The following is a 27,731-nucleotide window of genomic DNA, read 5'->3' on the forward strand; positions in this document are numbered from 1 at the left end:
ATGTTGGGGCCAGGCAATGGCAAAGGCAATTGGAATGGCATTGGGTTTTATGCTCTCATCCCCGATGGACAGCCCCCCCCCTCCATGCAGGACGCTCTGCAGCTCTGCACAGCTCCTTCAGCCACCGGCTCCTTCACCCCTGGTGTGTGAAGGAGAGGAACCACAGGTCCTTCCTTCCTGCTGCTGTCGGACTGTACAACCAGCTGAGCTCCGAGGACACCACAAAACACCTCACTTCAACATGTGCAATATGAACATTGTACAAAATAGTTATATTTATTGTCTGTATATATAATATTCAGTTTCTGTGGATTCAGCACTGTTTTTATTACTGTTTTTCACTGTTTATTATTTATATCACTTGTTTCTTGTGTGCACTGCTGCTGTAATCAGGCACATATCCCCCACTGCGGGAATAATAAAGGATTATCTCATCTCATCTTGTTTTATCTTATCTTATGACCAGTAGTTTATAGCTTATGGTTGCTAATGTTAGCTAATCATAACAAATATTGCTGTGACAGAATCACTTAAAGGTTATGTTCTACTTGGGCTACTGTTACATTTGAGAAATATGTTTTTTATTTGTTTAAAGTTAAAGCAAAAGATCCAAACTGTTGTTTAAAGATAACACAAAAGAAGTTGTAGATAAACTTTGTCCAAAAAGAACGATTGACAATCTTTGAGCTATGAATTAAAATCACTATAATAACTATCTCATCAAAGAATTAATGAACAGCATCACAAGTCTGACCAGATGGTTGGACGGGCCTTGACTTGCATTGTCATGTAAATGTAAATGTGGTGTTCTCACAAATTAAACATTAATCTTAATTAGTCTTGGGCCTGAAAATCAAATTTTCTACAAAAAATCTCAGAGCCGTGAGATGAGATTCTAATTCAAACCAAATTGCTCACATCAATCAAGACTCATTCCTTCTTCATCCCCTGGTCCTTAATAGAACCTCATTGAAACAAGGAGAACTCCGTCATGTGGTTTCTCCGCCCGTTTTATGAGGCAACTGTAACCCACTGATTGACTCATGAAGGCAAATCATTTAATTGACCAATCCAGGACCCATGTCCTGATAAATACCCGGGTCATGGGAGGCCACTTCCTGTTTTGATTGGGTGTAGACAGCGGTCAGGTTTTTGAGGTGATACCCCTTTGTTTCAGATGGCGATGGCGAGTTGGATCAACACGAGGACTGCCAACATGAGGACGGCCCACTTTGACCAAGTTCTTTTTCATTATAAATATGTGTACTTGATTTATGTTGACATTTCAGTAAAAAACCTTAAAACTGAACTATTTGAATTTGTGTTTTTCCCACAAGAATTGAGCTCCATAGCCGTTACACAAACCAGAAACACGCCTCCAGAGAACCGCATACACACACACACACACACACACACGCACACGCACACATACACTCTGCTCTTCCCTGTCTCTTACCCCTTTCTGTCCTGTTTGCTTTGCATCCACAACACTACAATGTCTGAATGAGTCAAACAGCCCCCTTGCTGACTGACCTGACTCTTTTCCGCTGTTATCGAGCGCGGTGACGCACGCATGTTGGAGGCAACGAGTTGCAACAGAGCTCGACAATGATTACATTTATTGATTCATAGAAATAACAGTTGTGGGACATAAAGCCTCGCTTTTCCTTGTACAATCCAATACACGTGTAGTTAAAAGCAAGCCGTAATGATTTGTGTCTGTGGAAGTGGGATTTGTGGAACGGTGGAGTGCCTTTCACGAATGGAGGGATTTTTAAAATGATGAGTCACCGACGCACATCGACAAACGGTGATGCTGCGTTGGCTTGGCATCGATTCAGCTTCATATCAATCCAGTCAGGATGTTGACTGTATCCTGTAAAAAGAAATGTGTAACACTAATTAGAGACCCGGCGCATGCTGACTCACGACCCTACACTCGCACGTGTGTGGTGAAATCAACGTTTCACTGTGAAATCATGTTATAGTTCCACAGAGCCGCATCTTTATATCTGTTAAAGGAAGACTATAAACATGTGGGGAGCTTTTTTTTCAACCTCGTTCTTCCATCTGTTATTGTAGAAATGTCAGCTTCTCCATATTTGGGCATGAGGTAATGCAGTTCTTGTAAAGGTTTGACCTTATTTCACATGAATTTAAAGATGGATGTCACAGATTTATGATTCAATGAAATACTCCACATGCTGCAGTTTTTACTAGAATACGTTTTAGATGAATTGAACCCAAAGATGACAAGATTGTCACAGTCTGATTGGCACTTTTTGCAACTCTGATTGGAGCCTGCAGGAACCTTCAGATTATACAACATGTCCGTGACATCATGCTGACCTGGGATGCACTGGTGTGTACTTTAAAGTAAATAACTGACTCTCATCATGTTGCTGTTGGTTCCTCTTTGCAAACTAAACACACGGCGGCTCACAAGGATTGTCGCTTCTGATCTGGGAGAGAGTTAAGAAAAAATGCTGATGAGTGAAAGACAGCGATGGGAGGATAGAGTGAGTAAAAAAGAGGGCGTGCACGTGCAGGGCAAGGAGAAGTGAGGGACGTGTCATCGGTGCTCACGCCCCCGGCCTGAGCGCTCCTGATAGATGCTCCGGTAAGACAGAGGGCTGCTGGGGCGTGAAGGAGGCCATCAATATCCTTTCCACACAAGTCCCTCCGCCTCCTTCTGTCGATGCAGCTCTCTCGTTCGCTTTGGCCCTCCATCTTTTCCCATCTGTCCAACCTCACGTGTCCTTCCCTGTTCCACACATCCACTTCTCTTCTTTTCCATCATGCACACTTCAGCACCGTTTAGAAGCTGCAAATCACTTGAATGCCGTCTCGACTCCTCCACCCTAAAATATTTATCTACCCCCTTTCTTCTCGACTCCCCTCGGCTCCTAGGAGGGAAGAGAAACCGACCTGTCAATCTGACCTAGGGCCCTTGGGGTTGATGGAAAAACGACGGTATGTTTTACCTCCTGCTCTTTTGTAATGGCCTTATCTTACCTTCCTCCAATCAAATCCATCCATCCAGTCCTCCCTGTCTGGGGTTTGCCTCTTATCGTCATCGTCAGGCTGTTAGCTGTACAGCTCAGGGACCAATGTAGGGGAAAAACACTCAACTAAATGTTTCCTGATATGTACAAACACCCACAGTGTGAACACAGTTTGTTCCCAGCCTTGAACTGTACTCCAGTATGAATGATTTAACTGCATAGCTGCTGCAATTTTAAATGATTCCACACCCACTCAAACATATAACAAACAGAATAGGTTTTTAAGACATGCACTTAGTTGAAAACCAATTTTAAATAGTAACTTGAACCACCTGAAAATCTTGTGTTTGCTTACCGTCAACATTTGTACTTGTCGCCCTGCTGCAGTGATGGAGAAGTGTGCCGTCTCGACACTGACGCCACTGATTGTCATTGAAGCTTCCAACCAGAGAGGACGATACAACACTTATTTTTAACCTGGTATTAGATAACTCTTGATTGTTATAAATGGCACGTTCATTGTAAACATTATCATATACTTTGATGATGTCAATAGGATCATCGCAGTCACTTAGAGACTCGTATTCCAGCAACCGCTTCCATCTCGTAAAGTACTGAATTAACCTGGATGTAATTGAATCTCTTCATCCACCCTCTCTCTTTTATTAGCAATCAGAAACACACGAAACAATCACACGGCCAGCTTCTCATTTTCATCCAGGGCTGATTTGTTTGCACCGGTTGAAATGACGAATGCTGTAGGCGGTGGACTCCGTCAGCCGTAGATAATTACTGTTTAACTTACCCGACGGCCAAAGTGTAACTTCTGGCTCCTCTCCGTAATCAGAAGCTGATGATGAAAGCACTAATATGGCAATGGCTTCCTTAACTAGCTGACCCTTATCCCGAGTTCCCATCAACTATATCTGGAGACCCCGATATTAGCCATACTAGTGATATTTGTGATTCTCTGATTTATAATCCATATTATTATACTTCCTAAACCGACGCACACAGACTCGACTTACTTTAAATATCAGTTGAACTGTGTTTTCATTGTTCCTCAATACATAATGTGTACCTAATATATGTATCGGGCAGATTTGAACCACAGTCACTTGCAAACTCAAACTCAAGAAATGAAATCCTCAGCATCAGCAATAATGCTGACAGCAGTGTTATAGATCTCTCATTGCAGCAAGATGTGCTCAGGTTTTGAGTTAGCATGGCCTCATAGCCACTCTCACACACACCTATACACACACACATATTTCTTGAATATTTCGGGGACGAGTCTTGACATGTGATGGCTTTTTACTCGCCGCAGAATGACAGTGCTTGTCGGTAACTGGAGGTCGTGCTTAATGCTGCTCCTCACTGTTACGTCCGCGTACGGCCACAGGAGCCGACTGAATGGCTGTTTTCCCTTCATCCTGATGCACCTTGTTTTGGGGCTCCGACTGCAGTGAAGCTGTAGATTTCTCGCAGCGTCTTCATCTGCAAACACTGATGGCTGGCATGATTTCAACGCTTACTGTTCGATGTCAGACGCCAGCTGTTTGCCTCCAAGGAGGGAATATTATGAATGTCTTTGACAAAGAGTTTCTTTTATTGCAGGTGCTGACTCCCTCGTGCTTCTCTGATTCATAATCTTCTTTTATTGTGCTTTCGTTGCACAAGTGTTGATTCTGTATGTACCCGACATGTTTGCCCTACGTTGAACTCAAGTTTGATTGAATGAACAATCAACTCTCTAATTATCATTGAGTTTAATGATTTACTCCATGATGCAATAAATATAAGAGCTGGATTAATGCATTACATGATCTACATTATACGATGTGTTATAATAGCTGTGTGGTATAGTAAATTACTATTCCTGCCGGTAAACAGTGCTCATTATAAATGTTGATTTGGACATTTGGGAAATCTAAAATACTTGTGTCTCCACACGTACAAGTATTTCAGATTTCTGGAGCCGATGATTTGCATACAGACTGGAAACAGGGTAAAAATAATGAAATAAAATAAATATTCAACTACCAGTACTTTTTAAAACTCACAAATAATACTTGTTTTTGTTGTAAGCTAACATGCTGCTGGATGCTATTTATTTAATGCACACACATGAGTCTTCCCCTCTCACTCTCAGCAGGAAAGCAAACAAGAGCATTCCCCAAATTATCAAATGACCTCTTGAAGCTTCAGACTCACACATATTGATCCCATAAAATACCACCGGTGTATTTTAATTCTTTTTTGCAGCCAAGCTTATTCACAAACACACGCACAACGTGTGTGTGTGCAGCACATCCTGTGAATGTGTGTGACAGTGCAGGTTAATTGGAAGCAGGCAGCGCTCATACTGATGCGATGGTGAGTTCCCCTGCAGCCCTGCGCTCAGCACCGTGTCTCCTCTGAGAAGTGCTAGATCAGCTTCGGGGGGGGGGGGGCTGCATTTACACAGGGGGCCCCCGCTGAAGATGGATTGTGCCAGTCAAGGGGAAGGTAAACTGAAATTGGTGATCGGCCACACGGATGAGGCTCGAAGCTATTGGCGTGGTGGTGTGTCGACACTGTGATTTGTTTTCCGGTGTAACTGCGTGAGTCCGTTGACGTGTGCGTGGTCATGCCTGCGAGCACGCGGCCGCGTTGGTTCATCTGAGTGGGCACACGTCCACGCGAGCTGCGGATCGCTGTTCACTTCCCTTTATTGACTCCCTATTGACCGAGTCGACATAAACAAGTCTTTATTTGACTCGTGTCCAAGCAGAGTGCACGAGCCGTTCCTCTCAGCTTGTCCCAAGTCGTTGGGTAATTCACCAACTCCCCGAATGAAAGTTTCGGAAGGCCTCGCACCTGCGGGGTCACACCTCGCTTTATATAACTCTGCATTCTCGTGATGAAGCTAAGAACAGCCTTAGCACGAGCTAATTAGCACCTGCATCTCACACATGGGAAAGATAGAGAGAGCGAGGGAAAGAGCGAGGGCAAAAGAAGGAGATCAGCCAACAGGGAAGGTGTGAGCAAGCCGCGCTAACGTGGAAACGAAGGCTTTAATTATGGATGAATAGTACATTATCAGATCAGGCCTAAGGATGTGCTCTCCGTGTATGTTGTGTGTGGAGATGGGCTGATACCAGGGGGCCCCACAGACCCCTGTGAATACCTCTCTGGTTGTTTGTTCACAAGCAGTAAAAGGTCAAAGTCCACTTGTGCTCTATTTTTGAAGCACGACTGCAATAAACCATCTCTAGTGTCCTGAGATTATATTTGTATGCGTAGAAGTATGATAACCATAATCGTATATACATTTACCTTGTGTGTGGTACAGCCTCACACCGCTGGGAGAACGTCTGGAGAATCTTAGCAATTAGATTACACATGCAGATTATAAGTGACCAATTGTGCGATTCTTTGATTTCATAATCATTTTAATGAGCATTGAATCATTCTCTCTTATTCAGCAGCTTTACATAATAGTGATTTGCCCCGGTGCACGTTTTGTTTCTTGCCTCAGACACAAGCGAATGCTTGAGTGCACACACACACACACACACACGCGCCGACACACAAAACCACTGGATTGCAAAGTCGATGATTGTTTTGCCCCCATTAATCGGCTCACCGTGCTCGTCCAGTTGATCAGCACCACGGACAGCAGCCAAAGTGCCACGTTTATTCTCTCTAATTTAACAGCGTGCCCTGAACTCGGACTCCAGATGTCACCACAGACACAAAGTAGTCTATGTGTGTATTTTCCAACACATGAAGAGTAACAATTACATCGTCATCGCCATTTTGAGCTGAAGTTTTGTCGGAAGACCTGTTTCTCAAAAAACGTCACATACATACAGGTACATACATTTAACTCCACTCAAGGATGAAGAGCAGTGAAAGCAGGGGATCAAACTTCCAATTTTGTGAGACGACATGCTCTACCACTGAGCCACAGCCAGCCCCGTCTCACACCTAGGACGAGGAACAGCGGTTTCGTGAATTTTAAATTCGGAGTTATCGATTCAATTCCTCCTATTTCACCACAAAAAAATTAAACGGGTGGCTAGAGGGAAATGGCCACAGAGCTGAACGTTTCCTCCCAGCTGTTGGTGATATTTAATCTCATTTTCAGTCAATATTGCAATCAAAAATAAAAAAGCGTGTTTTCCTATTTCAAAGGGGAAGATAAGTGGTTATGTCTACGGTGCGATCTCGAGTGCACAGCTGATAGGTTGCCTCCTTTGTTTACATGATGCAACAGAGCTGCATCCAATGTTAACACAGATGCTGCGGGAGCGTGGCGTGGAGAGGCCACGTTGATATTTACGCCATTGCTCTTATCCTCAAAAGCGTAAGCACAATAAGTTTAGCTGACAGCTAAAGGCTGGCAGACACTTTTCACCTTCAATTGGAAAGCAGATGAGAATTACCCAAGAACAGTTCCCATACTGTAATAGCAGCCTGACCAAAATCCATATGGGCTCCTCACAAAGATCTTCAAGAGCACTTTAAATTTAAACAGACAGAGCAAACTAATAGAGCCAATTGCCTTGACTCTGTGGAATTATACTGTAGGGAGTGGGAAGTAGAAAAGACTAATTAAACTAGTAAATTCTCTCCAGGCTTGGGATTTCTGCCCGTGCAGGCCACAGTCACTGAGTGTGGCTCAACCCCACAGACCCCCACCTCCACCGACCCACCACAGCACATGAGAACAGACCGAATAAAGACAGGGCGATGCACTTACTTCTGCAAAGTGACAACAGAAGCAGGTTTACTCAGTGGAATTGTCTCTTCAGTCCTCAGTGTGTTCTCCGCTCGTCTGTGGTGTGAGCGTGCAGCATTGTCTGATAGCAATGAGAACTGAATCCTAGGACATGGCTTTTTCCTCAACATTTAATTGAAGAAAAGCATTTTGGCACGAGAGAAAAAGAGTGTTGGAAGTCCAGAAAAAAAACCGGCAGGCAGCTCTGGGGCTGTGACACTTAACCTGTCCAGACTGACAGTGACAACACACCTGTCAGGGGGCTCTTTCATTCGTCCGCTGGTCTGCCAAGCTGTCCTCGCTGCACTCTGCCCGTGAGCAAGGTCACCTGGGGAGGGGAGGTAGAAACGGCAGCGGTCCGGTCTGTTGAGGCTGCATGGACATGTTTTGTGTATGTGAATGTGCAGATGGATTGGACTCGTCAGCTGGGCAAACTAAGGCCTGAGGAAAGAGAACTCATCGTCCTCATCCTTCTGCGCATTCTCCAGTTAAAACAAAACCCATTTCATAATCTTATTTAATTAAAATAATATTGGAGGGTGCCTTCACTATGTTGGCTCCTGGGAATAGGAATGATATATTGAGGTTTACAGTGCAGTGTGCTGTTATGTTGGCATAATCTGCATAACTGCATGATGCATGTGGAGCTGCTATATGCTTGAATTAAAGGATATTTCCCAATGTGAATACCAAAACTGATGGATGGCAATCAATTCATTACCTTCGCATTGAAAATGCCGGAAGGTTATGTTTTGATCGCCGTGTATTTATTTATTTATTTGTATGCGTGTTATTCGCAAAACTCAAAAAGTATTGAACCGAATCGCATGAAATTTGGTGGGATGATTGTTTATTATCCGGGGACCAGTTGATTAGATTTTGGGATCGATCGGGTCAAAGGTCAAGGTCAAAGGTCATGAACAGGTCAAATCTTCGTGAATCACATGGCATTTGGTGGGATGATTGGTTATTATCCGGGGACCATTTGATTAGATTTTGGGATCAATCGGGTCAAAGGTCAAGGTCAAGGTCATGGAAAGGTCAAAATCATTTTTTTTACCATAGCACGATAAATTTTTGTCCAATTGGCATGCAACTAATGCCAAAATGTTCATAATTCAATGCCCAATCTTGTGATATGCGAAGGTATGCGCTCTACCGAGTGCCCGTTCTAGTTTTTCTTTGCTTTAGTCTGAATTTCTTACCCAGGTGTGCGTGTTCATATTGGTGGCACACGGCATCTGGTGCACATGGCAGTGATAAATTGAGGCAATATGATTTCTTATTTCGTTTTTTTCCTCCCTCTTTGACGCCTGTCTCTGCACCATTTTGTCTTTTTATGCAACCGCCTTTGGCTGATGGTCATATTATGCACGGTGGCTGGGTTTCTATTATATTGCACATTGGTACAACTGTGAAAGGACATTAGGAGCGACAACAAAAAAGCACCGTTGTTCTCCATGTTATTTGTTCAAATGTAATGTTTTTATTCAGTTTCGACAGAGAGAGAGAAAGAGAGAGGGAGAGAGATGTTGCATCCTGAAGAGCAGTTGTTCACATTTTCATATGAACGGCGATGACACTAACCGCATGCACAATTGTGGGCTTTCATATGTGTGGCCTCTATTAATCCCCTGTTGTCTCTCTTTGGTCCTTGTTTAGAATCACAGTGCACACTGTGTGGTGAGCCAGAAGGTGAGTGGGCCTCGTCATTCCCCAATAGCTTTTTTTTTCATTGTCATCTCCCCGGCTTCTTGCTTTTTCTGCTGTGTGGGGGGTGGGGGGGGGATGCTGTGCTGCAGACACACTCTTCTTCAGTCTTCATCAAAAGCAACGGTGCGGACCGGGACTTAGGTGCCAAATACCCTGTACATAAAACATAAAGATCGAGTCCTCCTGGTTTGATTGCATGTCATGCCTCTTCCTGTACTGTAAGCCATTCAGAATGAATTCATGCAATGATTGTAACCCCAGGAGGCGGCCATCTTTATGCATTAAAGGAGACTCTGACCGACCTGACCGACTGACTGCATGAAGGCTGCAGGACACAGAGAGCCGACTGACCACGCTGGCTTCTGCTTCACATCTCACTGAATGTTACAATGTGTGTAAGCATCTCATTCCATATTCCACGAGCGTCCATGCACTTCTCACACGACTCTCATTCCCCATTGCCAAGTGCAGATCCGCCCCATAAGTCTCCATCCATTTCGATCCTCAAGGCACACACACAGACTCTCTCTTTGCATGGATTGCATTCTGAGGGAAGATTGTTCCTCTTCAGTCCCCCCTCAGCTGCAGCGAGTCATTATTGCTCAAGTGTTCCATCTATTCTCTGTTGTTGGGTTTCATGTGTGAGTCGGCTACTACTGACAATCCCACCAGAACAATAGTGACCCGAAATTTCCTGGAAATACAACAGGAGCTGACAGCGTTGGTTGCATTTTGCAGTGAGAGGAGTGAATCTAGAAATAACCCTTAAACATGTCCAGGGACGGATATGATATTTCCCCTTGGACTTAACCTTGTCCAGGAATCAACCATGCCCTAAGTCCAATAAGCATTATTCTATGTCTCAAAAATCAATGGGGCTCTTCCCGCTTTGCTTGATTGGATTAAGACTTAATCCAATCAAGCGCGATAATTGTGTGCCTGTGACCTTACTGCGCAGGCAGGGAGCGGAGAGAATAGAGGCCTGAGGGAAGGACAGGGAGTGTGTGTGTGTGTGTGTGTGTGTGTGTGCACAGTATGTTATGTGTGCAAACATGTGTGTAGCTGGGCAGAAGGGAGCACCAGAGGGGCCTCCATGGTGTTGCTCCTTGTTGCACAGGGCGTCGTGGCCAGAGGGCCACAGGGAGAAGAAGTGTGGTGTCCCTAATACCTCCAGAGAGAGAGCAACCCTGGATACAAAGAGAGACACTGTGTGGTATTGAACCCTTAACTCAGTGTGTTGAAGTCTAAGTTAGCTTAGTTTATGCTTATCTTTCGGTATAAGGCATATTGTATGACCTCTTTGCATTAAATAAATGTTAATCACGTGCATGCCAAAAGGGTAGCATAGTTTGTTAAATAGAAAGTAGTCCCAAAAACATTGTAAAGTAGTGTAAAGCAGAATTAAATGGCCACTTTGCGACAGCAGAAGAAGCTAACACAACATTGATATTGTCTCAGCTCATAAAGAGGATCTGCTAAACAGTATTTAGAGATATGTAAGCGTTCATTCAGAGTTGTGTTGCTGGCCAATTGATAAATGACCAATATTTTTCACTTCTTTTAGCAAGGTGTTGGTCTCCTCCCACTGCCGTGGGAAGTATCTGTGTTTAGTTAGGAAGTAAATGCTCCACTATCGGTCCTGGGCAGGTTGCAAACTGTGGATTTATCAGAGTGGTTTATTGTTGCTGAAAACAGCTCCTGCTGTGCCTAGAAATCAGACTGAGGAGAGCTGACAGTAAACTCAAACAGCAAAGTTGTCATAAAACCACAACAAACGGCTGAAAGACGCTCAGACACTGCGTAAAGCGGAGGAAAACTGCAGAGTCAGTGGGTAATTATCTGTGGGTTTGTTATCATGGCTAACGTCTTTGTCATTTTAGCCTTTGTTATTATAACAATAGTGAGCAGTAGAGTACGCTTTTCAATGTACAAAATAGTGCGATTTAATAATCTTTATTATAACTGAGCTATAGTATTGTCACTGGTGTTCAAAATCAAATGAAATGCTCAGCCCTAACCTCTTTGTTAGTGTGTTTGCTCTGAAGATAGTCGGAGAAGAATCGAGTGCATTCACCCGGCATACCGAGGCCTTATTGCCTGCAGGTAATTGGGGTCCTGCGAGAGAGACAGAGAAAGGATGTGTGAGGGAGACGGAGAGAGAGAGAGAGAGAGTTTGATGTGCAAACCAGCACATTGTCTCTGTTGGGAATGAGTCGGGGGCAACATGTCAGCCGGGACCCTCACCCCCACATCAGGAGGCCGTAGGATATGAAACAGATATTTATGATTCTTGGGGTTGTTAAGGGACTTTATCAGTTTGTGATTGTTACAAAGTCCAAGTGTAGTTTTAAAGAATGGGTTCATTCCTGTTTCCTTGGATAAGAGTCACGGATAGGATCACGTTGTTTTTGCCGCTGATATTAATTGCTGATCATTGAGGATCCATATTGGCAGATACAGATCCCTTTGCTGTTTGATTATAGCAGCTGATCTTCAGGCTATTTATTTTTTTGCCACCTTTTAAAAAATCCTTTCAACGCTCCACAATTATAAATGTGATCCCTTTTTTTTCATAAAAACACACAATTCAATTTTTTAGGAAATACAACATTGTGCTTTTATTGATGAGAATAAATCTTATCTTTAGTAGTTTTCATTATGCTTTTTTAAAATATAAACTGCGTAGAGGAAGAGTAAACAGGTAATAATTCATCACTAATATCCATTTTTCTGGTTGTGAAAACATCTCCTTCAAGTTTCTCACCAACACTATATTTTACAACATTACCTGTGAACACATCGTGATAACTTTATAATTAACCTGAGCCTGAACACATCATAATGTAACCAAAGGAACCTCCGTTTAGTGTCCATTGGCGGTGCTGCTAACGTTAATAGCTATCTTCCTGTCAATTTAAATATGGACTGGTTGTTTATAATGTTCTCACAACGGGAAAATAATAAATGCCGATGCCCTTGTTGCATATTGTATGGGTATTGGCGGATAATGATCATCAGTAAATCCATATTTCCCATTGTGATGGTAAACGTTAAACTGTGTAATTAATCTGCGGTTCACACAGAGACACATGGCAGTAGTCTACATACTGAACAGAATCTGCACACGTGAGCCTTTAACTGCTAGAGGAACAGCTATTATAGCCCAAACTATTGTTATTATATTTTTGTAAAGATGCATCCGTTTTCTTTTGGTTGTTCGGTGAAATGGACCGTGCCCTAAAATTGCAATGATGTCAAAGAAGACACAGCACCAAGCAGTGGAGAGAGAAAGTCCCCCAAATGAGAAAACAGACATAAAAGAACACACTGTAATGCAATAGACCGGGAAGTGTGTGGGATGCATCAAGGAGGACAGAGAACGAAAGTGAAGGAGAGTGAAGGGTGAGTGGGCAAACCCGTCTCTTAATAATTATATTTAAATGCTACTAATTTGCTGTGATTTGTTGGGGAAACATTGCTGCAGCCTGGATTATGTCCATCGGAATTCATCCTGAAATGCCATTTTAATATTTTCCATATTTATCTTGGTGCCCCCTTCCCAACCCTGTTGAATGAATGTATTGGCAACCAAGCTTCTACATGTTGCACAGGTCAATGATCTGAACTGTGACCCCAAGCACCAAGCTCCCTTGTGTGGTTCTACGCTGGTTACACAAACTGTGCTTTACCAACACTGATACATCTCTATCTCTGGTTAATGCCAACCCCACCATAATCAAGCCGTGTATGTATTCAATGGCCATCTACTCAGGAGAATGGAAGAGGTCTTGGATACTGTAGCTAATATCGTTATGCCCTAATGCATATTCCTCCCCGTGCCCAGAAACATGGTCTTATATTAAATTGGCCAGCATAGATTTTTATTTTTCAGAAACTCATTGAGGTCTTCAAGGTCAGTGTCCAATATCGAAGAGGCTTGTTGGTAGGTGTGAGGGGAGTACTGATGCTGTGCGTTATACAACACACAGGCTCAACAGCCATAATGGCTTCTACTGTTTCCATAAGTGACGGCTTCTGGTAATCGAGTTAAAGTCAGTGGTACTGGGAATCATTGGAGAAATGTCTGTGTGCTGGCTCTACAAATAGTTTGTAACGTCTTTAGACATGTTGTAAAAGGATAAATGTCCTTAAGTGCGCAGAGTGCATAACCACTGCTGAAGGCACATAGGTTATGATGTGCTCCGGTCATAAGCACACCAACATTGGGCCATTTGGCCTAGTCATAGCAACATAAGCCCTCAAATGTCTGTCAACCGCTGCCATTGGAACGGCCCACCCAGAACTTCAGTTTGTGGCTGTCACCAGTTTTTCCCCCCGAACACCAAAGGATGCTAAACCACCCCCCCGCTCCACCGACCCTGTAGCCGAGCCTAAACACACCCTGTGCCACAATGTCCAAATACGATGCACAAAATATGCACAGTAACCATAGAATAACTTTTTCTTTCCACAAAAGTTAAGAAGAATTCTCATTTCAGTACACCTTTAAGTCACCTCCATGTCCATCCAATTTGTGTTATACTGCCACTGAGTGCTCCATAGAGGAGCTGTGAGAGCATAAGTATCTTTAACTGCTCCTGTTAGTGCCGTGTGTCTAAACCTCCCAAAGCTGCAGTTTCTGCTATCGATGCGTGAGTTGGCATATTCAGTGACCTTTGACCCTGAGATCTTGGGCTGCAGCTTCCCCGGCCTTTGCCAGCGGACCTGGCTGTGTTCCCTACACCGCTCTTTACACACAGTCCAGTAGCCAAGCAGCCTAACGGCCAACGGCGCAACATCGGGTAGCAGCGCAGCTCCCAGCCCCTACACCACGCTGCAAAGGGCTTAGTGTTTGAGAGTACGGCGATGCAGCAGCTTTGTGTCACTGACAGCCATGAGAGAGAGAAAGAGAGGGAGTGAGCAGGGAGAGTGAGAAGAATATATAGTATATCTGAAGATTGCCTTGTGGGCTTAAGAAATCATGCTATTTTAAAAAATTATTTCTCCCCCTTTTCCTGGCAGCATGGAAAAAATGCAGCAGACAGTCAATTTTTAGAGCTTATCATCAAGGAACCAAAGTTGCGCTCTCAGCATTCTTCGAGCCCTCATTCTCTTTCGAGTCGCAGACGCACACAGAGAGCCACATAACCGCCATTTCACTCAACACACACGCTTCTGATGCTTTAGCCAACCGCTTTGATACTTTTATACTTAATATTACCCTTCAGTGCATTTGATCGCTCAGGGAGACCGTTTTAGTTCGGTATGCAACATATCAAATCTTATCAGGCCAACATGATGAAGGAGGCCACGGGGAGGACGCTGTGGCACATATAGCTGGCACCGCCCTCGGATATTTCAGCGAATATAGCTTCAATTTGAGCGCAGGCATGTGAACATTGAGGGGATGTATCTGTTCTGGAGATTGAAATGGAAGTACCTCTCTCTTTCTCACACGCTGCCGCCATCAATCTGTGACGCTCTGAGGCACCAGGAACGCCAAAATCAGCGGCTAGAGTAATGAGAAGGCAAATGGACACCTGACCGGAGGGAGCCTCAGCAGCCTCAGCAGGCGTGGAGTCAGAGGTGGTTTCTTTCTTATCTGATCTGATTGGACCATCTGAGAAGTCGCCATTGGAAACCGTTTGGATAAATGTAGGGTGACCAGACGTCCTCTTTTCCCCGGACATGTCCTCTTTTTGAGACCTACAAAATGCGTCCGGCAGGGATTCCAAAAACGTCCGGGATTTTGCTTCGTCGGATATTTGTGTTTCTCTGGGTCTTTCACAAACTAGTATTTACCCCTTACAAGTTTTGGAAATGGTATCTCCCTTACGTTCCACCTTCTTGCGCGAGCTCCGACTGTAGAGAGGACATTCATTGGTCAACCGATCTCAGTGTTGCCAGATACACGATAATTATCCTCCAAATACGACCATTTTGAGCCTTTGGTACGATACTTCACCGTTTCCAATCTGGCAACACGGAGCACCTTGCCGCCTCCATGTTGTTTGTGCGGCATGCTATACACTACTAGCAGCGCCGCCGCTCCCATAGCGCTCACTACGCGCTGTGCGTAGGGCACCAAGTCCTGAGGGGGCTCCACAAAAGAGGCAACTAAAAAAATCCTCATAGTCATAATAATTATAATGCCGATATTATTTCAGTCTACAAATATTAGGCGCCTTTTAGGCATGTATATCACAAAACAGGAAGAACAAGAGAGATGTTTAATTGCTCAGCGCACATCTTTTCCATCGAGAAAAGCCTGTTCTTTGCTTTTCATTTTAAAATAGATGTATTCTCCTGTGCAGATATAACGGATGCTATTGCAGCATTGTGTGCTAACGTCGCGAGTCGCGTCTCTGTGTCGCGTCACAACCTCGCCCCAGGTGCCTCTGCAGCTCCTCACAGGACGCCGACTGGTTCAAAACCTCTGAGGTTCAGCCACACACTCGAAGCCCGACAAGATGGATCTCGAGTGATCTTGTGACATCGCAGCGAGTCGAGTGCGAGTTTACTCTCATTCCACTGCGGTCAGTATTTGTGACGTGAGAATCCCCCGGCACTCCCAACCAGGCTGCAGGTGAGAGTCCGGAGCCTTGACTCTCTTTGTGTGCGCGTGTGTCTCCCAGGTGAGGAGCTGTCTAGGTTGGGCTGTCATGGCTGCAGGGGAGCTCATACATAGCAGCTTAGCTCAGAGAATCCTGGGAGAGCATCGGCATCCCTCCAGGCACAAGACTGACGAGCAGCAGAGACACCGAGGAGAGTTTGAACCGACTCAGAGAGGAATGTCTTGGATGGGCTTTTTTGCAAGCGCTCCCTTTTTATTTATTTTTAAACACAGCGAGAACTTGTAGGCAAAAATACAACACTTGTTTTCTTTCAGCGAGATGACTCACTGATGAATACATTTCCAACTACGTGTATGGTTATCACCCATGAGCTTCATGCTCTGTTGCGGGATGCGGTCGATAAAAAACACGAGTGATGCTTTTGAATTCACTGCTGCCTCTAACTTCGCTGTAGCTCATGTGGTTTTATTTGACTCCGGGGGGGATAACAAGATCAACTGACCGTCAGCGTGCAAACAACAGTCTCATTACGAGGAAAGATCCCACCAGCAAATTTGGCTGGGAGGGGGGGATCAACTTACTCCTGGTGCAGAAATCCTTCAGCTCCCATTTCATGAAGCAGCTAAATACCACAAACACTCCACTTGATCATGTGGATGGGTTTTTACAAATGGTAAAAGTAAATATGTTTTGACTTTGGATTAGTTGCTGGTCTGAGAATAGACAATTGGATGAAACACCTTACCTCAGGATATTCTGCACAAGTGTGATCTGATGCTGGCGAGGAAACGTTCAGGTTTGCCAGATTTATTCAGAAAGAGCGACATGTAGGCGACAAGATGGACAAACTTTAGGCAGGAATGAAAAGAAAAATAGGAGATGATCGGTAAGAAAACACGAACGTCATGTTTGAAATGTGACAAACGTCAATCTTGCTCTTTAGTTAACTATATTTTGCTTCTTCTTTTTTGAATTTGCAGTATGACCTTTAAGTCTTCTGAGAGGAGCCCCCACTGCTCTAAACAACCGTTTACTGATGGGTTCAGCTGCTTCTCAGTGGATGTTTTTTATGAGTTAAATCTTAAAGCAATAATTGAGCTGGAGAGTATTTTTACTGTTTTCTCCAAAGCAAAACACTTGATAAGGGAGATGAAGTTAAAGTTTGAATTAGTCTTTTTGCAATTATGTTTATATTGAACACCTGTAATTACTCACATAACACCAGTTACGTTTTTAATTCAGTCCATTTAGTTGATTCTGGGCTAGTAAACGGGATAAAGGATTCACACAGAGAATACTTGATTAAAGTATAATCACCAATCTAAAAACGTTTATTATTTATTTTTTAACCATTGTCAAAATGAAACTGTAATAGGCCATTAGCATTTGGATTTGTGTAGGAAAGTCCTCTAATGGGGCGTTAGTACTTATGTACAATGTCTGACTCCTTTTTCCTGTTCTTTCACTTTCTCACACTCTTTCTCTCATTTGCCTCATTCACACACTGTAATTGTATTAATGCATAATGTAACTGTAAAAGGTAATTAAGAACTCTGCTTATTGCTGTTGAATGTATCCCTGACCACTGAAAATCCATTCATAAAAATGTTTTCAGTACACTGAGACTGGTAAAAACATGAATGGGCCAGGTCCTTTTATCTTCCGTACCGCTTCTCTCTTCTTCACTTCCATGTGTCCTGCCTTGGTCCTCCTCTTAATGAGAGTGTGTCCACTGCCTCACACTGCTGTGCTCATAAATGCTGAGGTCTTGTCCCTTCGGGCGCTGCTTCTTTGCAGAGCTGCTTATTTAAACCCCAAACCTGGCCTCTGGGAGCCTCTTGCTATTTTTCTCCTGCATCACCTTTTTTCGCTTTCTCTCCGTTCCCCTTCCTCTTTGAAAACACACACACTCGGGGGGGGGGGGACTCTCTCTTGTTTGTTCCACCCAGTCAGGCATGAACTCTTCAGATTTTTTAGCAACAAGAACCAATTACTGTGATAACAAACTCCCTACTGAATCTCTCTCTCTCTCTCTCTCTCTACTCTATGCTCGTGATTACAGAGCCCCGCAAACCCTCCGCAATCAAAGTCCATCGCTGCACTTTTCTTTTCATTGAGTCTCCGAAGATGCGCCGCATGGCCAGCCAAGCATGAGACAGGGCCGGAGATATAGCGCTGAATAGCGAGCACACTATTTCCATGTCTAATCTCAGAGAACTCAGAGGAATGGATCGGGAGAGCATGAGACTGATGGCTACCGGCGCGGCTGAAATCGTGACCACTCCTATTTTCACCCACCTGAGAGCTCCACCTCTTGGGCGTTTCCCGTCGCATCAGACGGCTCCTTTTCACCATCGTTTTTTAAAGTATTTTTTGCAACACGGTGAACTCTCTCCATTTCAAACTGAATTGACGGCGCCGTCATTTGACATTGTGCCTGCAGAGCAGCTCATAAAACAAGCAGGGCCGTGGCCGGATGACACGGAGCTCATCGGTTTATTGTGGCGCATTGTTTACAACTTGATAAGCCCAAACAGCTTGAGGTCACCGAGGAGCACAATCTCGTTACGTAACAGGGAGACTCAGTTCTCTGTGCCCTTTGACAGGCTCTCAGCGACACTGAATCACCGTGACGTGGGAGATAATGAATACAACAAACGTCCTTCAGAACAACATTGATGCTACTTCTTCACTCCATTCCAGGAGGTGGTGTTCTCATTGCCAAACACTAACTCTCACTGTGTTTTTCCTCTCTAGTTCACGCACTTGCACCAAAATCACATTATCACGCTCTGCAGCCTCCTCGTTCAGCTAGATATTTGGCTCAGTAGCACTGGGAAAGGACTTCGGATTCTCAAAAGCATGTCAGCCAGAGGGAAATAGAGCTTAATTTTCTTCTTCTCGTTTCTACCCTGCTGTTCCTAATGGCAGGAGACAAACCTCACAGCTTATGTGAAGACCCAAAATATCACCAGTAATGTGCCAAATACACTTTTTAACGTTTGAGTACATGCACATCTCGCTGTGTGGGAACTTGGGATATGGTACTTCAGTGACCACTCTACCTGCACCTCTATTAGCTATTAACCTCAGTGCAACTCAGGTGAACACAAAATGAGTTGAGCAAGCCAGACAGATTTCCCACCGGCCCGGAGTGCATTGCTTCCAGTCAGGCTAAACAGCGGTGGAGACATTAACAAACATATGCTCAGGGGAACAAAAGTTTAGCGAGGAAAATATAATGATGCTGATGAAACAACAATATCGCTGTGACAACTGGATCCTGCAGTAGGAAACTTTACATAATATTTCAGGCCAATAACTAAAAGGAGACTACAATTTTCTTTTCATTTTGGCATCTGGTGTGTTTTCTTGCCAGCTTTTCAAATTTCTAAGACAAAGTGTTTTCTTTTTTACATCATCAAAAGGTTCATTAAACGCGTGAAGCACTTCCAACACAAATCCTTAAGAGCGCCGCTGATTCCAATTCATGATGACTCGGAGTTGCAGCCCCGAAGCTGGAGACACACTTCTCATTGCTAAAAATAAACACATCTCCCTCCTTCCCCCCATGCTGGTTTTTTGAGAGGAAAGACTCCCTCAAAGAAAATAAACAAGGGAGAGAGGAACGACGCTCACAGCATGAACTGCTGGAGGGGAATGACATTATTTCCCGCAACAATTATGACAAAACAGAAAAACCAGACTTTCCCCTCCCCGTCAATGTCCATGAGAGAGACTGATTCACTCACAAATGATTTCTCTTCCCACACACGGAGAAGTGTTTCGTTTGGAAATGATTTATAGGTGAGAGATTCCTCCATTAACTGCAGGGGGCAGTTGGTTTTGAGATTGAGCCTCCGATGGTGATGTGAATCACGTCAAAAAAGTGTCGCTGTGATTGCTTCAAATATGGTTTCTTTTGTCGGGGGGGGAAATTCACAGAGGAATGAGTTCAGCCTTGTGTTGTCACCGGCTGTGTTCAATCACCGCACCTCCTTCAGCAAGTTAACCTCGGGACGTAATAGCCGAGGCCCTTTTGCTCGGGTCAGTGTGTGATAACCGGCATCAGTGTGACGTGGCAAATACTCCAAGATCAGAGGGGTTAATAGTGTGTGCTGTGTCCTCACCCTAAAACCCTCCACTTCCCCAAAAGGTCCTCTTAATGACACAATGCCAGGGTCCGGTGTTGCCCCCATGAAACATTCATTCCTCACCCGGCCTCAGTGGAGGTCACGTCGGGTTAACTCCGTGGCAGGAAGCGGTGTCGCCGTGGATGATGGATGCATGCCACAGCTCATGGCCCATCCATCTTTTACTGAAACGCAGCACACCACGTCGCCTACTTCCACGTATAGTCACATGACTCGAGGCCGAGAGGTTAAGCCTCAAGACTCCAATGGAGGTTGAATTTAAGTCTGTCTTGCATTTCTTCCGTGAAAACAAAAGAATTCAGGCAGGAGTTACGTTTTTTAAAATATGCCCATTTCGTAGCAGCAGGGTCACGACCCCTTTGAGCGCCCCTGAAGTGCACACGAGATGCTTAATTTAGTGGTCATTCTGAAACGCTGCACGCTTTGACAGCCGGCGCCACTTAACGTTCATTCAAGAAATAAAAACCATCTATCACTGTCGGCCGTGTCGGCGCCTCTGTACAGGTGATGTGACCTGTGGTGTTTCCCACTGGAACGCAGAAGACATCTCTATACTGGGAGAAAAAAAAGAAGAGTGAAAGTCTCCCTCGCGCTGTGACCGCTGTGTGACCAGCAGCAAACGTGTTGATGGCTAGAACGAGAGCTTCTGAGCAACCGGATTCAGAGAGGTTGATTTGGGTTTTGGGGTGGGATGACACAAGCTGCACGGTGGCTTCAGGGAAAACAGCTTGATGGAAGCTGGGTTATTATTTCCATTCTTATTGATATTCCTAATCAACAGTGCAGGTGTGAAGGGAGGTACGGGACCATGGGTTTTTGTCAGATATTGAGAGTTCAATTGCACAGGAACATTCATTTGGGCTTATATATACTAATTATATATATATATATATATATATATATATATATATTTACTATTAACATGAGATGTGTTACACAGCTTCATGCTCCCTCCAGGCCTCCAGGATGAATATGTAATGAGTTTGATGATATTGTGCATTAGAGGAAGGTGGTTGTAATGAATTTGATTATTTCTGACCATTAAATAAGTTAATTTCACACCAGAACATGGATTTCATTAGTTCCACCTCCTGTTTAATAGTTTTTGCAAATAAGGAGATGAGATACAACATAAATGCCATCCAACACTTTACTGGTGATCCCCTACATCACAAAATTGTGATATAATTTTCAGAGAGCTCAAAAGTTTAGAGCTCCCTCTCAGGGAGAAAATAAAGTGTAGACGTGATGGAGCCACGGCCAGTGTTGACAAACGCATCCCTCACTTCCTCCTTATCTGTTTGTGATCAAGTGTTGCACCAAGCGTCCCACTAGGACTCAGTGAGTGATGCTTCATGAGAGTACACAACATTAATAACTCAAAGTAATGACTTATTATCTATTGCCTTCATCAGATTGATAAAACCCACGGCATTAGCAGGGTGCTGAACGAGGAGACCAGCATCAATTAAATCACACACCTCTCATTGTTCACGTTCAGACTGACAAGCGAAAGATAATTAGTCATTAAATCGTATTAAATTGACCATTGAATGAAACAGATTCACATCATGTTTCGTATATATTCCCAGTTAACTGGTGCAAAACAGCATTAACCCATCATAAGCATGGCTTGCTGCTTGCTTCGCCTTGTCTCACCTTGTCATATGCTAATTATCCTCACCTGTCCTCCGGTGCCCCGTCCACACGGCCGGTTGAAGGCGGGGCTTTTATCTTCAGAATGAAGGGACAGAGTTATGGCCGATCTGCTCGATGCTGGTTTTGAGGAATCTCAATCTCTCTTCACGGCACTTCTTCTCACTCACAGTTCGATCACGCGCTCTCACACAGTTTGTTGAACTGGAATCACACCTGCAGAAATGAAACGCTTTGTAATTGGTGTTTTCCACGGACTGGTGTTGATCTCTAATGATGAGCAAGAGGCAAAGAGGCTATCTTTTCCAAATCGTTCGTCAATGGCTCGCTGAGAGGTAATTGTTGTGGGCTCATTTATTTGCAGTGTGCGTACACATCACATGCAGGAGATTTTCCGAAGCCCAGGCCTCAAGGACGAGCATTAGAGGCCAATCAGGAAGCAGTGTGACGCAACGATGCGGTGGTTACCCTCCGGGGCTCGCCTTGTTGCATATGGAGATGCGAGTGGGTGGGATATCGCAAGCACTTTAATTGATTTCAGTCCAGGAGCAAACCACCCAGATGTTGTGCTATTTACCCATCCATACAAATAAATACGGAAAAATATACAGCAGATTTTGTTCATGCATGATTTAAAATATAGATTATGGTAACAATAGGGCAAACTGTCAACAAATACAGTGATGCAAATACTGGAGAGGAGACTATGGTACCATATTATATTCTGACAGTGCATGTTGTTGACGAGGGCATTTTACAACGTGCAGCTGATGTAAAGCGTTGACAATACATGTGATCGTGTTCTCAATTCATTGATGAATAGTTTTAACTAATTGCTCACATGAAGTGTGTTGGAAGGGAGTATTTCTAAACCCCTTTGGGAAGAGCCCTTTGAAATTAGACGGGCATTGAGTCCAGAAACAGAGACTTTATCAGGCCGTTGAATAACAATACAATAGGACACAGCTGGTGGCTGCTGCTTCTGTGCGACTGTCACATCTCTCCATGTGTGTGGCCCCAGGCAAACACTCTGGTCCTGCCTGAGATGTGCTCGGCATTGTTTCTCAGCGACCTCCAACTCAAAGCTTGGAGGGAACGAACCAGGAGAGTCGTGATGGGGTGGGTGGATGGAGGGGATGGACGTCTGTTGCGGCTCCACTCCCTATGATTATGTCATGGCTTTGAGAGCAGTGTCTTCAGCTGCATCTTGAGATGTGCAGCTTCCCAGTCGTGTCCTCTCATTACTACGCAAAGTGTTCCTAACAATGCTTTGTGCCGGTCTAACTGATTACTGACCTGTCCTTCACCCATCCTCCATGCCTGCCACTCTTCTTCACGCACACTTTCGATCTGACAGCGCACAGATTCTCGAGCGCAAATACAAGCGTGTCTGACATTCTGATTTACATCTGCTCGCCTCACAGAGATTAAAGAATGCCTTGTGGATGAGACCCGCCCAAGCGGCTGCAGTCAGACCCACGGGAGTGAGAAGGGGAAAGTTTGTGACGTAGGGATGTAAACGTAAAATGGGAAACGTGTTTGGCCCGTCAGCAATCAATCCCAACGCTTGCTGTCAATGTGTTTTCTCTGCTTCGTGGTCGTGTCTGTCGCGCACTTCAAACAGCAGGTGACAGCTGCCTCCACTCCGGTCCAGTCTGGCTTCAAAGCCTAAATCCAGGTTTTCCTCATCGCCTTTCGTGCCATTACTGCTCCATGTGTTGGATCTGGAGGGGAAATAAATAGAATAGAATCAAATAAATGTCAAAAAAACATCAATTTGAGTCACGTTAAGATATGATAAAACTAGATAGTACTTTGTGGACTAAACTAAAAGAACGTATTGCCTACGTTTCAAGTAATTGATCAGAAGATGAACAGTAACAAGAGTGGCATCGTCCTAATCAATCCAGATATTGAAACATACTTTTCTGGAGCGCTTCAACGAAGACGAATAAACATATTGCTGTGTTTCACGACCATATGATAGTTTCTATTGGCCCAAAGCTAAAATGGGTGGGAGTAAAGGACACAATATGCTTGTTTTATTGGCACAAAGTATTCTCTTCTGTAGGTGTAATTTTGAAATCTTATAGCAAATAATTTAGTGGACCCCCTGATAGAGTGCCACGGACCCCTGGAGCTCCTCAGATTCCAGTTTAAGAATCCTTTCTTTCGCGCATAATAGTGGCAGCTTTCTAGAGCCAACAGCTTTACCACTTCAACTCCATGGAGCGATTATCTGCTGTTTGGCTGCTCCAGATTTGGGCCGTTAAATATTTCTAACCTTTTTGTATGATGCGTTTCCGTGCCCCCAGGGCACCGTCAATAGCACTTCTTTTATTTCGGCGCTGGGAAAGTAGGCCAGTAAAACACTAGCACAGGCACTTACACTAATTACATTTTGCTTTCAGATATGTCCACGTTCACCTCCATCCCCCAGAGCCACTTGCAACCGTCCAACGCGTGGTGTTAATCGGGTGGCGTACAGTGCAGGTTGTGGCATTAAAGAGATTGCATGGCACTCTATTAGTACTAATTGTTTCCCACCTTCAAATAATGACAGTTCACTCAATTTCTCTGATCAGATTTTGACCAGATTAACATCACAGCCAATTATTTAATGCACTGATTGACTTTGATTCTCTATTGTTCCATCTGACTTTAGAGAAACAGGCAAATGAGAGACAAGAGTGGACTGTTGGTATCATTTCTAACTCCCAAAAATCCCCCTCTGCTCTCTGTGCTGCTGTGGAGGAAAATTACATCAGAGGGGAAAGGTGTTCAATTGTCTTCTCCAGGCGGACGAGTGTGGATAGCTTAGGGGCCCAGGGGACCTGTAGTGTTTTTAAAATCAGCTCCGTGATGGGATTGTCTCCGGGGATGGAGGGCTGGTGTCGAACCTTCTGCCGAGATACAGTCAGGGACGAATCTGCTGCTCACTTGGCCTTAAAAAAACATCAGATTCTCAATAAGCCGCCTTTGGCATGTGTGTTTGTTTTTATGTCGCCCCTGCAAACGATAAGTTCGACAATATCGAATTATCTCCCAATTTGTCCTGAACTCCTCCGCGGCTGCAAAGACAGCAAAGGATGGGAACTTCAGAGCGTGTTGCTACGGCAACCAGGAACAGTTCTGAGGCATCATCTAACAAGTTGCCTGAGAATGCGGTCCTCGTTGTTACATAAGATGAGACTTACTCTCTGTCTCCCTCTCGCACACTCACACACACACACACACACGGCGTTTCACATTCAGCATGATTTATTCATAGCTGGATAGCGGCGCTGGATTTAGGATCCTACCATGTAAATATAAACCCATGCAATCTACCACACTTGGCCAGAGTTTGTGCGGGGGCATTGTTGGCCTCCAAGTCAATTTCTCTGGCTGTTGTAAATTAAATGGGGTCTTTGAACAAATTCAGATTTAGGAGATCTGTGCTTGAATATGAAATGATATGTTGTTGTGATGTTGAATATGAGATGGGCTGTACACATTCTGCATATGCATTACCTAATGCAGTCTTTTGTGTTCTATTCACCCCCAAAAAAGAGGAACCAGAAAGTTTGGGAAGCACAAAAGCCTCAAGTAGTGTTATTCTTGGAAGAACATGCACCGCTGATCCTGACACTGTATTACATTTATTTCTACCACCTATCGTTCCATCCCCACTTTGACACTGGCAGCGAGACAGAGAGAGAGAGAGAGAGAGAGAGAGCTGAGGAGGAGCGCTGAGCGCAGCACAGATAACACACTTCATCATTAGCGAACTCACGATACGTATTCAGCCATTCAGCAGCTTCTCCCTATCAGGCCACCGTAATCTCTCTGCAGCTAAATACTACGGCTGCCTTCAGCTCGCCACTCTGCCTGTGAAATTGGGGTGTTAGAGAAGAGAAATTGCCATTTTTTAGGTCTGTTTGGACATCTTGCCAATAGCTTAATCATTTTTTAAGAGACTAGTGTCGACGGCTGATAGATTTGTAGCTATTTTGATGGGTTTAAAGCAATATGTATATCTGCAGCTATCGCCCTGGTCACATCAGTATCAATCTGTATCACCTGGCATCTCCAAAACAATACAGCCACACACAAAGTGTCTCCCCTTCGTCGTTATTGTTCCTTAGATGCTTGGTAGACAATACCCGCTAACCTCCGCTCGCTTCTCCTACCTCTAGTTCATCCCTCTGCACTTGCAGGCAAAGATAGTGGGTTGTAGGCTCTCACTGGGGAGGGTGGGTGGGGGCATTGGAGAGGGTCTTACTTTCTGACATCTGTCACATCCAGACAGCCCTCTCAGGTGTGCGAAAATAGCCACATGCAGCTTGGTGCAACTTGAGGGGCTCGAGGCGACAGTGCAGCAAGCCGAACATAAACTGGACAGATTTTTTGGGGTTGAAAGCGTTCCAAAAGTGAGCTGACGTTATTAACATGTCAGAGACGTGCATGCATCGTGTGTATATCCAGGACTAATATTTAGGAGATTATGACAATTTTTGCACTTGTCAAAAAATATGCGAATATAAGAGAATACGGCCCAATTTGACCGTTTGGACCTTTTTTTGAGGCCCTTAACTCAGAGCTATCAGTCCCAAACTTTATGGTATTCATATTCAGATGTTCCTCTTTGAATCTGAAGAGGATCCACATATCTAAGTTGGTTGAAAGTAGGAAAAATTAACTAAAAGTTTGGTTTTAAGGATTTTCCTCTTGTAAAGATTCTGGAGGCGATTTCACCCCATGATGTCAATGTATTATATTTAGGTAAATATAATATGTAAGATTAATTTGAAAGACAATTAGGAGGTTAAGGGTCAGTTGGCAGAGTAGTGTGTGTGTGTGTGTGTGTGTGTGTGTGTGTGTGTGTGTGTGTGTGTGTGTGTGTGTGTGTATGCATGTGTGTGTTTAAAAAGATGTTAGTGTGTCAGAATTTCTTTTAATTTATTTATTATCAGTTCTGATTAAAAATATTGGACTCTGGACATATAACAGCAAATACTCACGGTCGCCCTATAATGCTCCTCTAAAGAACAAGTATCAAAACTTATCATTATTTCTTCTACTTTGTACCCTTGAAAAAACTGCAATATGTATATGTTTAATGTAATGAAAGAAGTTAGCTAAATTTAGATTTAGAATTACAGAGTTTGAATGTAAAAGTACATGTCAATATAAATATAATATGATCTACCTTAAAATTACAAAGAAAATCGTTAAATTGTTAGTATGGACATAAACCTTCATATAAGGAGCTACACATTTAATTTCAGGTAATAATTGTTATTTTACATGAATTTGTATGTCATTTAAGAAAACCGTAAAAAGACTGTATTAATAATACAGTCATTTTTCTTTACAAAAATGGGAAAAAAATGTTATTTTGAATTATTAGCATAATACTTAAATTAACATTTGGGTTGTTAATTTACGGATAATGTCTGTAATTTCACAGAGTTTTGTATATAATTTTAAAAAAAAGAAAAACTACTGTAAATATTTAGAGTTATTTACCGTAAAATTAGGATCTTTTTTTACAGTGTATTCAGATATCAGATGGGCGTCTTTTTGCATGTTTCCCGCAGTTATTTTGTCTAGAAATAAGTTGTAGAACTGGGCCACAGTTCCCAGTACGATGATATCTCTATTTATGCAATAGGACATTTGTCACAGACATTTAAAAAAATAAAAGCAACATGATGTACAGCCAATGCGACGGAGCAGTTTCAACTGTGATTAGCAGATTCTTTTTTTGTGTTAAATGTCATTGTTTAACACAGGGGATTGAAGTCCATCATCGACTCCAAAGCGTTCACAGAGACGAGCGTGTGCGTACGGCTGGTCTGTTCTTTGAGAGTGTGAGTTA

General features: G+C 43.7%; 1 protein-coding gene across 1 annotated transcript in view; it reads left to right on the forward strand.

Annotated features, from left to right (window-relative positions):
* Positions 1 to 27,731, forward strand: part of dlgap2a (discs, large (Drosophila) homolog-associated protein 2a) — a 172,453-nt gene that overhangs the window by 91,994 nt on the left and 52,728 nt on the right. Inside the window, exon 3 of the mRNA XM_056426739.1 lies at positions 9,433 to 9,465. Within this exon, the coding sequence (XP_056282714.1) occupies positions 9,433 to 9,465 (33 nt within the window). The remainder of the gene's footprint in view (positions 1 to 9,432; positions 9,466 to 27,731) is intronic.

This window comes from Pseudoliparis swirei, chromosome 11 (assembly GCF_029220125.1).
Source record: "Pseudoliparis swirei isolate HS2019 ecotype Mariana Trench chromosome 11, NWPU_hadal_v1, whole genome shotgun sequence".
NCBI classification, from domain to species: Eukaryota; Metazoa; Chordata; class Actinopteri; order Perciformes; family Liparidae; genus Pseudoliparis; species Pseudoliparis swirei.